Source organism: Talpa occidentalis, unplaced genomic scaffold (genome assembly GCF_014898055.3).
Source record: "Talpa occidentalis isolate TD23 unplaced genomic scaffold, MPIMG_talOcc4v2.1 talOcc4.15, whole genome shotgun sequence".
NCBI lineage: Eukaryota > Metazoa > Chordata > Mammalia > Eulipotyphla > Talpidae > Talpa > Talpa occidentalis.
Window position 1 is genome coordinate 76383137 of NW_023601543.1, and position 11214 is coordinate 76394350.

At 43.4% G+C, this 11214-nt stretch overlaps 3 protein-coding genes across 3 annotated transcripts; 1 reads left to right on the forward strand and 2 right to left on the reverse strand.

The window, feature by feature from the left end:
* Positions 1-3898: 3898 nt before the first annotated feature.
* On the reverse strand, positions 3899-6716 carry SAT1 (spermidine/spermine N1-acetyltransferase 1). Its single transcript, XM_037512608.2, has 6 exons — positions 6651-6716; positions 6362-6413; positions 6188-6271; positions 4667-4768; positions 4540-4580; positions 3899-4419 (listed from the first exon to the last, which is right to left on the reverse strand). Exons 1-6 carry the CDS (start codon positions 6714-6716, stop codon positions 4249-4251), a joined length of 516 nt encoding a protein of 171 aa, XP_037368505.1. The 3' UTR covers positions 3899-4248.
* On the reverse strand, positions 6701-6790 carry LOC129145893 (uncharacterized). Its single transcript, XM_054695813.1, has one exon. The coding sequence runs from the start codon at positions 6788-6790 to the stop codon at positions 6701-6703; it is 90 nt and encodes a 29-aa protein (XP_054551788.1).
* Positions 6791-7884: 1094 nt separating this feature from the next.
* Positions 7885-8292, forward strand: LOC119246775 (acyl-CoA-binding protein). The gene has a single exon (XM_037513114.2). It carries the CDS (start codon positions 7923-7925, stop codon positions 8184-8186), a length of 264 nt encoding a protein of 87 aa, XP_037369011.1. The 5' UTR covers positions 7885-7922; the 3' UTR covers positions 8187-8292.
* Positions 8293-11214: the final 2922 nt, after the last annotated feature.

Sequence of the window (11214 nt, forward strand, 5' to 3'; positions counted from 1 at the left end):
AGAGGTATGTGGGATGAGAGGATTCACCAGAGACAGAGCGGGGAACAGAACAGGCAGACTGACTGAAATACACTGCTGAGGGGAGCAGCAGGCGAGTCAGGAGAGGTCTGCTGCACCATATGGGTAGCTCCTTGCCCGGGGATCGAACTCATGCTGCAGTGGTTGTGGAGAGCTTCATAGGTTGCATCTTAACCCCTTGTGCCACCAGGGAGGCCCCTTATTTCAGTATTTTAAAAATGTCTTTCAATTGGCAGTCTTTCCCCTTGCCCCCCTCCTTTTTTTTTACAAATAAAATAAGGCTGAGAGATGATGCTCAGTGCCTGTGATCATGCAGTCAGGGAGAAGCCAGGTAGGATTTGATTCTGAAGCAAGTATGGATCCCTCTTAAAGGAATCAATTCTCACAGGTACTAAGCGGGGATTGAAATTATTCTTACATTACTCATTATAGACATATAACCAGATGTGAGCATTTTACTTTCACAGCTGCTATACAACTGTGAAACCAATATATATTTGCAAATCAAATACAAACAAAACTACCAAACTTAACAAATTTAAATCAACAACACTGATTTAATGTGAGGGGAGATGTCTTGCTGAAATGAAGCTGCTGTTTGCAAAGAAACTCTGTACTAACTCCTGTTTGGTTTTGTTTTCAGCACTGCAGGACAGTGGGATGACACAGTTCTCTCCCATTTTTCTCTGCGAACTCTCCAGAAGGTTCTCCTTCATGCAGTGTGATATGGCTTTGCTTGGCAAGAGCTCACTGTTGACGACATGGTGCCAAGGTGAGCAACACAAACACACAGAAATGGTTGTACTCACAGTTGCAACTGGGATTCAGTTACAAGGTGTTTATGTAGATCAGTGGCTCTCAACCCTGGCTTCATTTTGGAATGCACATTAAAATATAATTAGATTAGGAGTCAGGGCTCGGCATTAGTATTTCTTAAAAGCTTTCTAGGTGATTCTAATGTGTAGCCTGTACTGGGAACTATGGATTTTGATGAGCCAGAAAATACTTCTTTGGAGTATAATCAAAAAGAAATGCCAAATTCATTCATTCCTATAGAAAATATGGTAGTGAGCCCCCCCACCCCCTGGGGTTTGAGAAATTTGATGGGAGTTCGATGCCCAGAGCTACTTGTGCAGCCTTGGCCACTTAACCTCTCTGAGTTTTCATTCCTCGTTATAAAGAGAAACTAATAATGGTCCTACCTCATAGGGTGTTTGTGAGAATTAGATAATAACGTGTGCAAAGCCTTGCAGGTAATGCCTAGTTCCAGGTAACTACTTACTAAACCTTACAGTGGGAGGGCCTTGCTGGGTGCGGGGAGGGGGGGGCTCAAAAAAGGGTGTGGGTCTGTCTGTCAGAGCTGTGGGTAACAGCTGACTGGCTTGAAGCCCAGATTGGCAACACAAAGAGGAGGGATGAGACTCAAGCACAGGTTCACCTTAAGGTGATAATTCTCAGGAAGATAGGATGAAGCAAGAAAACAAAGATGAGGCCAGTGAAGCAAACAGAATTCTAGGAGCAGACATGGCCACCTGTGGACTTTCAGCGGAAGCTAAGCCTGCCAGGCAGGGAGATGGGATTCCCAGAGCGTGGCCAGGTCTGGCAGTTGCTGGCGAACAGCCACTTGCCACAAGGAACTGTCACCAGACCATGATAGGTGCTGTCCTATTGAGGCCCTCCTATTGAGGGACCCAGTGGAGAGGTGACTCACAGAATGGGGTAGATGGTTCCAGAGCATTAATAAATCATTGGGTGCCTTCTAGATTGTTGCTTCTACATTTCTGCAAAAATCCTCTACTTTCTTGCCCTGGAAAACCTGCCCTGTAGAATGATCTGGGGCTCTGCTTTGGGCACTCATGGATCTCAGCACTACCATGGGCCAGTAATCAGATATGTAGCAGGATGTTATAAACCTGCATGTGGACAAACCCAGCTACTTCCTATTTTAATAGTATAAAAAATACTGATTTTATAAGTCTTTCAAGGGACATAATCTTAGCAAACATGTTATTTTTAAACCATACAGGGAAATCCCCAAAATATGCTTATGTGATAATTGGCAGATCCTTAGGCCGGAAATACTGTTCTTCCCAAGTGGTTATGTCAGGTATAATATTTTAATAAGAGTCGTTTTAAACTTATCTTCACAGAGGTGCTGATTACATGGATTTTTTTCTTTTCCAGATTTATCATCGTTTATTATTTCCTTCCACAGAATTTCCCTATAACATGTTTTCTTACTTGCTCGTTGATTTCATCTTTTGCAAATTTCTTCTACAGTTCACTTTTTAAAGTGGTGTCTTTGTAATTGAGTTGAACATTCAGTGGGCTGCTGCTGTGGTGTTTCAGCTTCTAAATTTTAAACTTAAGGGACTTCTTTAAGTGGATTCAAACACTTCATAAAAACTTGTGTGGTGACAACAATGGGCCTTTAGGGCTAAGTAAGCTCTAAGGAGGATGAGAAAACAAAGCGTTATAGTGTAACTTGCTTGGTTCTTCTAATTATTCACATATTTAACCACAGTCAGCATGTCATTGTTTTCCTCAAAGAGGCTCTTTCCAAAACACAGTTTTCAAAATGTCTTCTTTCCCCACAAGACTCCTTGTGTTTAGTTAACCCTTTTTATGTTTGCCAGCCTTTCTTTTGTAGAAATCACTTGCCATCTGAGCAGGATGCTGTAAGCCTGTTTTCATGGCATGCTCTCTGCACCACCAGTAAATCCAATGCTCACTTGTACTAAATACAATACCGAATCACAATTATTTATATGGCTTTCTACTCATGTAGGACACCTTAACAGACACTGAAACAAAAGGCTGTAGGGGAAAATCCCCTTGACTAAGGAGCCCAGGACTTATTTCCTGGAGAACACAGAAGATATGGAGTATAGTTGGTATCCGATGACTTTTGGAAAACATTATTCTTGGAGATCACTACAGTGGTTATTGTCAACTACTGTTTTCATTGTCAAGGGAATTAGTGGGCTTAGGAATTTAGGTCAATGTAGTGAGTGATGAAAGGAGTTCTCACAGCTAAAACTATTGCTTCCTTATACCTCTCCTGAGCTTTATTTTTAGTGCAAAAGAAACCTTTTGTTTACTTCCCTTTTTACTCAAATTACTTATTGATTTGCCAATCACTGACATAACTAATTTTAGAGGCAAACGTCATACCTCCTGATGTGCACATGCTTCACTCACCCTCCACCAAAGCCCTGTGGTGGTACCCTGTCCTTTTGTTTACTTCTGGCTTTCCCCACCCCATATTTTTAAGCACTCATATTGTTTCTTTATAGAAGTTCATTATGTTAACATAATAATCACATACTCCTAAATGCTAACTTGGATGCTAATTAGCAGGATGTTAGCTTCCCTTGGTACCTATGTCCAACTCCAGCCTCTTTTGTTTGCTTATTTTCTCTAAAAAAGGTGGGGCTTTTGCTCCTGCCAAATTAGGAAAGTGTCACTTTCCTTTCTGAATACTATTTTGTGTGAGAGGAGGTTATTGTTGTCTCCCCCCTGTTCAATTTCCAAAGTTTTAGAATCCCACCTTTTACTTGATAACAAAGTTTACTCATTCTGGTTTTTGGTTTAATGAGTTGAAAATTGTAAGATTAAATGTAGTGTCATCAGTGTAATGTCCTATTTAACATGTTGCTATGTATAACACCTTGGAATTCAACAGACTTCTTTCCAGATTTTGAGAATGGGCCTTAGCACAGCACAGCTAACAACCCTAAAAATACTTTATATTGGGTTAACAACTGTTTTTGAACAGTTGTCAAGTTATCAAGTTATGTTTCTTGGCCATTTTAATTCACAAACAGCAGGAAAAATGCCTAAGGAATAAAAGATCAATAAAAATGCTTACACGAAACAATTAAATCAAAGGGTAGTTTATTAAAAAAGAATCAAAACAGCAACTCTAAGTACCAGTGTGTACATTGTACACATTTAAATGACTCACAAGAATGAAGTTTTTTTCATATAGATTGAGATCACACCACCTTGTTTATCAAAAGATGTTCAAGGAGAAATCTGACTCCAAACCACACTCGAGATTACTACCTTTAACAGATCCCATTTCAAACATGCAACAACGCCACTGGTAATAAAGCTTTGGAATGGGTGCTCATTCTATTATTTCACTACAAATAGGATAGAAAGCAAGATAAGTTGAGAATTTATTTTAAAATAGAATGGAAGCTGTCATGTCTACACCAGCACTCCTCACTCCTCTGCTGCCATTTTTATCAAGTATTCCTTGTCGATCTTGAAGAGTCTCCATCCCTCCTCACTGGACAGATCAGAAGCCCCTCTTCTTTTATAGAAGTTGATTGATGATTCATTCCATTCTGCTACCAAGAAGTGCATTCTGCTGCATCGACACTTCATGGCCACCTGTTATAAGGGAGAGTAAGCAGTGAACATTTCACCTGCTTTCCAGGACCCAAACTTGAAGCACTCATTAAAATAATCCAGTGACTTTTGCAAGTTCAGAAGTCAAAATCTAAGACATACCTGGCTTAGGTTCTTCAGAATTTCTGATCCTATGCCAAAGCCTAAAAGAAAGAAAAGCACCAATTAAAAAGTCATTTGAAGGAATTGAAGTGCTGATTTAGGGCTGTCCCCCCTGAACTCAACAAACCTCTATAATCACTCATCACGAAGAAGTCCTCAAGATACAACAGTTTGCCAATCCACGGATCGTAGGTAAAGTAGTACATGGCAAAACCAACAATGCTGTGTCCTGTAAAAAGAGTATCACATGAGCTATGGATGAAAACCAGTCCATAAAAGTTGTAGCTGCAAAATCAGAAGACTATCTTAGGTTTTTTAAAATGTACATGCATGTGTTAAAGAAATAAGTAGCCAGTGAACGACTGTCTCTCCACTTTTATGCCAGTGCAGTCTAGGCCGCTGTTGCACGACCTTGCTGTTCTCAGAACATGTATTTGCAAAAAAGCACACATTAGAGATAGCTGAAGCCAGGCTAAAACTGTGGACTGGCCACTCTGCAATCTGCTGGATCTCACACTTGGGAGGTGAGGATGCTTTCATTACTTGCCACAGCGAAAACGGGTATGGTCTTAAACTAAACACACACATTATTTACATCCTATTCATAGGCTGGTATGGTGATTTGGGAATAAGGTTGACACGGCAGTTCAGAATAGTAAATATTTTTAGTTTAGAAACTTTGCTTCCTTAAGGTCAGAATATGAGGCCAAAAATGCAGCGTTTAATTTCAGAACTTGCCTTCCAATTCATACATTCTCAATTTACTCTCCCCAGTTTTTAAGTCAGAAGAAGCAGAGGTACCCAAAGATATTATGTAACCACCACATGCCTCTAAAAAGCCTTTCATCCCTTATGTTTTCCACTCGTTGCCTCCATCTTGGGGAACAGACTTTAGAAAAAACCTTAAACAACCACCCAAACTTCCCCTTTTTACTCTGTCTTCTGACCATTCAACGGGGACCAGCAAAAAAGGGAGAAAAAGAGCATCTGACTCCCACCTATGGGGAGTCTATTAATTCCAAATGGAGGCAGAGGTTTCAAATTAAACTTTTGAGCCATTTTATATTCCTTTGCAAACAGACAGGAAGCGAGTACAATGGAGTTTCTGATCTACCGTGTTTTAAGTGTGTGATAATAGGACCTTACCTCATTTATCATGATCATCTACTTTATTGTGTAAAGGATCTTTTAGTTACCTCCCCGCCCATCCATGTACACGGAAGGGCCATGTACATGGCGAAGCTAGAGACTGTAACCTGAAGATTGGGACAAATTAAAGAAAAAAATGTGATTTAACACAATTACAAAAAAGGTTACGTTAGTGTCAAACAAAAACCATTTATGAAACTGATTTACAATCAATGACATTATACCTAGCTTCCGGGTCTCCATAGCACTCTGCCACTTAAACAGCTTACATTCTTCCAGGTCTCCACAGCACTCTGCCCCTTATTTAAAGGGCTCTTTTAACCTGCCCTAGTAACTGCAGCATATCTATTTTTCCCCCTCAGTTGTTTGGACACTGGCTGGCTCTTATTTCTGGCCATCTGCTCAGTAAGTAACTTGGGCCTGTGTGTCAGTGTTCTACACAGCGGCCACTACGTTTTGCACAACACTCGGTCTCTGGCTTCTGGAAGAGGGCGGTTACCTTCCGCAGCCCGATGTTCCTTGGGTACTTCTGCAACCAGGCAGTGGTAGCAGGGGTGCTCTCCAAAACCATCCTCTAGCAGATCTGCAAGAAGGGGCAGCAGGGACAGTGTTGGCCTGGGTGAAGGCGACAGGCACCGGCCGCTCATCCCCCAGCCCCCCACCGTTGCGTTACCTTTTTCTGTTAATAGTACTCGCTCTTCCATGTATTCATATTTAGCCAGTTCCTGGGGCGACGCACATAGAAGAGAGGGAGAGAAGCAGAAAACGGAGTGAGGCCCAGGCCCACCCAGAGGGAACGGGGTAGGCGGGGCGGGGTGGCGATGCCTTCGCGGGGTCCCGGCCCGGCCAAGGCTGGGGGCGGCGGGCGGAGAAAGACGAACTTGCCCGAGACCCGAACGCTCTGGGAGACGGAGTCGCACCCCCCCCCCCCTGCTCCAGGAGGAGCCCGGGCCTCCGGCTACCTTGATCAGGCGCAGGATGTCACTGCAGTCGCCAGCGGTGGCCGGGCGGATCACGAATTTAGCCATTTTCGTCTTTTGCTTCTCTTCCCTTTGCGGACCAGGCCCCTGTACTTGAACAGTAGGAGGAGGTGGTTCCTCATTCGTCTCCCGGGAGCGTCCTCTTCTCAGTCAGGCTGGCACCATGACCTAGCGAACCTCGGCGTGCAACTGGAAAGCTTCCGCGGACCTGGCCACTAGGGCTGCGTGAGCCGGGGACTGCCGGGCTCTGCTTTTAGCGTGAAGAAGCCCCGCCCCGTCCGTGAAGCGCAGCACTTCGTCCAATCAGGCGCGACCTCGCCCTCTTCCGGGTGCCGCCCCCTCTTCCGGGAGTCCGTGAGAACCCGGCTCTCCGGGGCGTGGGCGGCGCGGCTCGCGGCTGCGTTCTCTAGCGGCGCCCCCTAGCGGCGCCCGGCCGCACCGTCCCGAGGCCCCTCCGTGGACTCCCTGCTTTTGCCAAAAAGGGAAAAGAGTTCCCCCGGGGACCCTGGCCAGAGAAGCGGCCGTTTCTTTCTCGGCCCAGCTGGACAGGACACTAAGAAGACCTGGTCTTGGGTGAAGGGGAAGAAGGGTTAGAGAGCAGCGGTTTTCAAAGTGTGGTCCCTGGGGCTCTGGGACTCTCAATGATTCTTTCAGGGAGTCTGTGTCAAAACTACTTTCCTAATAATAGTAAGACGTCATTTTCCTTTCTCACTGTTGCTGGATTTTTCCAGAGGCGAGCAGATGTGTAATGAAATCATCCCTCTGATGACTAAAGGAACGTGAGCTTACAGGGTCTTGTGTTTGCTAGAATTTCCTAAGGTAAGCTATCGATATTTGGGTTCCTCAATACTCCCACCCCCATTGTAATTTGTGGTGTTAACATATTTTCGTTCTACCTCCTTAAATTCTTTTTTTTCATTATCTTACAATTTTATTTTATTTTTAATATTTTATTTTATATAATTCTTACATCATTCTTCATTTTTGCACAATGTATGCATTTTCATTTTGGTTATATTCCCCACACAATTGCACCCCCCCTTATTTGGACCCTAATCCTTCCTCTCCCCGCCCCCCCTTTAAATTCTAATCCTGTCTAATCCTCTGACCTTTCTTGTGGAAACACTTTCCTTCTGTCTGAGGTACACACTTCATCATTTTCTTTCGTGAGGATCTCCATTTGTAAAATTTTGTTTGGCTTGTCTAAAATAGGCCCCCGCGCAGGTCTCCTGGAATTGTTGCAATCCAGCCGGCATGTCTCAGGCTGAGTTTGAGAAAGCTGCTGAGGAAGTTAAGAACCTCAAGACCAAGCCAACAGATGAAGAGATGCTATTTATCTATAGCCACTACAAACAAGCAACTGTGGGCGATGTAAATACAGAACGGCCTGGAATGATGGACTTCAAAGGCAAAGCCAAGTGGGATGCCTGGAATGGACTGAAAGGGACTTCCAAGGACAATGCCATGAAAGCTTACATCGCCAAAGTAGAAGAACTGAAGGGAAAATATGGAATATAAGGGACTTGATTGGGCTGCCAGCCACACATTTCACCTAAACTTTTACAATGCCTTGCTTTTCTAATACTGTGGATAAAGTGAAATAATGAAAAAATAAATGAATAAATAAAATAGGTCTCTAAATTAATTTTAAAATTCTCATTTTAACAATGAACTTTTATTATAGTCATTCGTTTTTGCACATGTTGCTTTATACAGCAAGGTATATCTGTAGTAAATAAATACACTCAACATTCAAAGTAAGATACTATGATTACATTCCTTATATACTCTTTCTTTACTGTCAAAAACACTTCATAAATGTATTTTTAAAAACATGATTCTTAAAACATTTTTAAAACGTGAAGCAGTTTGGATGAATTCCTCAGGCTCTGGAGGAAAAAAAAAAAACCTTTGTGTATGTGAAATCTCAATGTAGGTTACTTAAAATTCTTGAAGGATTTATTTCACTTCTTATAGAATTGGAGGGTGTAAGTTATGTCCTTTCAGTGTGTTGAGAATATCTACCCTCTGGCTTCATTGCTGTTGAAAGTTGTGGTCTATGCTTGCTCCATTTTCTGTGCTGCTTCCCCCCCCCCTTTTTCCAAACTTTTAATTTTGAAATAATTAGAAGTTTATAGTATGTGTGATGCCATCATTGTTCTGGTCACTCAAGCAGTGTTCTTGTGCATTCTTAGGTTTTTTAGAGTTTTCAAAGGTAAACTTTTTGGATTCTTCAGTAATTTTTAAATGTTCTGAGAGCAGAATGTTTCCCAGCAGTTAGATTAGGGATTGTTGTTCCAGAATTGTACCCTGGACACTGCCCCCTGGACCAAGTATTCAAGCCTTTGGGACATACAGGGTTTTTTGATACCTCTTCTTCCCCCAGGAACCCTCCCGATGGGTCTGCTTCAACTGCCCTGCCTGGGTTCCCCGATGAGTCTTAGAAAAAGCAAAAAAGGGGGGCCTCCCCGGTGGCGCAGCGGTTGAGCGCTGGGTTGTGAAGCTGCCCGCAGCCTCTGCAGTGCCGGTTTGATCCCCGGCCGCCGGGTAAGGGTCCCACATGGTGTGCAGACCTCTCCTGCCTCCCGCTGCTCCCCTCAGCAGTGTACTCCTTCTGCCTGTTCTGCTCTCCGCTCTAGCTCTTGTGAATTCTCTCACCCTCCCACGCTTTTGACTGTACCCGCCCACTGCTCCCCTCAGCAGTGTACTTCGGTCCTTCTGCCTGCTCTGCTCCCCGCTCTGGCTCTAGTGAATTCTCTTACCCTCCCGCGCTTCTGACTGTACCCAGTGCTTGTATAAATAAATAAATTAATTAATTAAAAAAAAAAGAATATTTCCCCTTAAAAAAAAAAAAGAAAAAGCATAAAAGGGGCCTGTGGCCCTCTCAGGCTGTAAAGGGAGAGGCTGGACCATCCACAGATGATGCTCTGCCATCCAAGGAGGGATTCTCTGCCTTAGCAATATCCCGTGTGTGCAAAAGAAAGCAAAAGTAGGTTCTCTGGCCCTTCCCACCCTCTGGGGATGTCATGCAGGGTGAGTCACTGTGGGAGTTTATGAAATGCCTTTCTCAAAGATCTTTTTAAGAAGCATTGCTTCTCATCTGCCTAAGCTGCTGCAGGTAGTGTCTCTCCTGACACTACGGCGCATAAATGGCCATTGACACGCCCTTATGTCCCCTGCTTCTGTCTAGCAGACCAAGGACTTAGGAAACCTAGTTACCAATTTACTGATAACCGTAAATTAGACCTTCATGACTAAGCACCCATGCCAGCCGTCCTGTTGAAGCAAAAACAGGGCCATTTTCTGGGCCTCCCTGGTGGCGCAAGGGGTTAAGATGCAACCTAGGAAGCTGTCCGCAGCCACTGCAGCAAGGGTTTGATCCCCAGTCAGGGAGCTACCCACATGGCACAGCAGACCTCTCCTGTCTCACCCACTGTTCCCCTCAGCAGTGTATTTCAGTCAATCTGCCTGTTCTGCTCCCCACTCTGTCTCTGGTGGATCCTCTCACCCCCCACACCTCTCGCCTATACCCCAGTTCTTGTATGCGTAAATAAATAAATCTTTTTAAAAAAAAACAAGGCCATTTTCAATTTGGGTTGAGCTTTTTAGAATAATGATTGTTTCAACACAGATGCAGCATACATTTTCACTCTTGTCTTTTTCCAGCTTAAGTTTTGTGCTCTGATGCTTTATTTGGCCATCATGAGAGCCAATTGTAAAACAAGCCGGATAGGAGTGGTGTTTGTGCGTGTGTGAATGGTTAAGTCTAAGAAATTTGAGTTTTCTTCGTGGCGGTGAATCACATTAGGCTTTTCCACTGTGGTGAATAAATGGATGCAGTGGATGACGACATTCCCCCCTCTTGATACTGGAATTACATATAAAACTGCATAAAAAGGGGATTAATTGCCTAGCTTTTGAAAAAAGCTTTTATGTAGCTGATGAGTCAGTAAATCAACAAGTACTTACTGAATCTTGTCCTTGATACTTGGAAGTTATTTATAATCCTTTAGAATGACTAAAGTTTGAATCCAGCCCTCAGGGCATACAGCTTACTTTTAGAGACGTATATGACATGTCCTAAACCAGAATTTAGTAAATTGTGAGAAAGAGAATTCCTGTGACTGAGGAGGTCTGGCCTGGGGGGGGGGGGCGGTGAGGAGGTGGTGGGGATAGACTGTGGGTGTTTTACATTCATTGTCTCATTTGATCCTTGAAACTGTCTTGTGAAAGAGTTAATGTTAGCTTCGTCTTTACAACCAGAAAAGGAGTCTCGGCGGGGTCACAAAGTTGTCAAAGCTAGGAAGTGGTAGAGTTAGAAAAGAAGGAATTCTGTGCCAGAGTGAAGCTGTCCTACCTGCCCTGTTAAACTTATGGAAGTGGTTATAGTTGGTTTTTTTCTCTTTATAAAAGGAATGCATACTGCTTAGGGATTTGGAGAAATGCAGAAATATGAAAAGATAATAAAAATAATCTCTGTTAATGGGTTGGTTTCCTTCCAGTCTTTTTAAATGTCCCCATCTATGTGGGGCTGTTGGTATATACA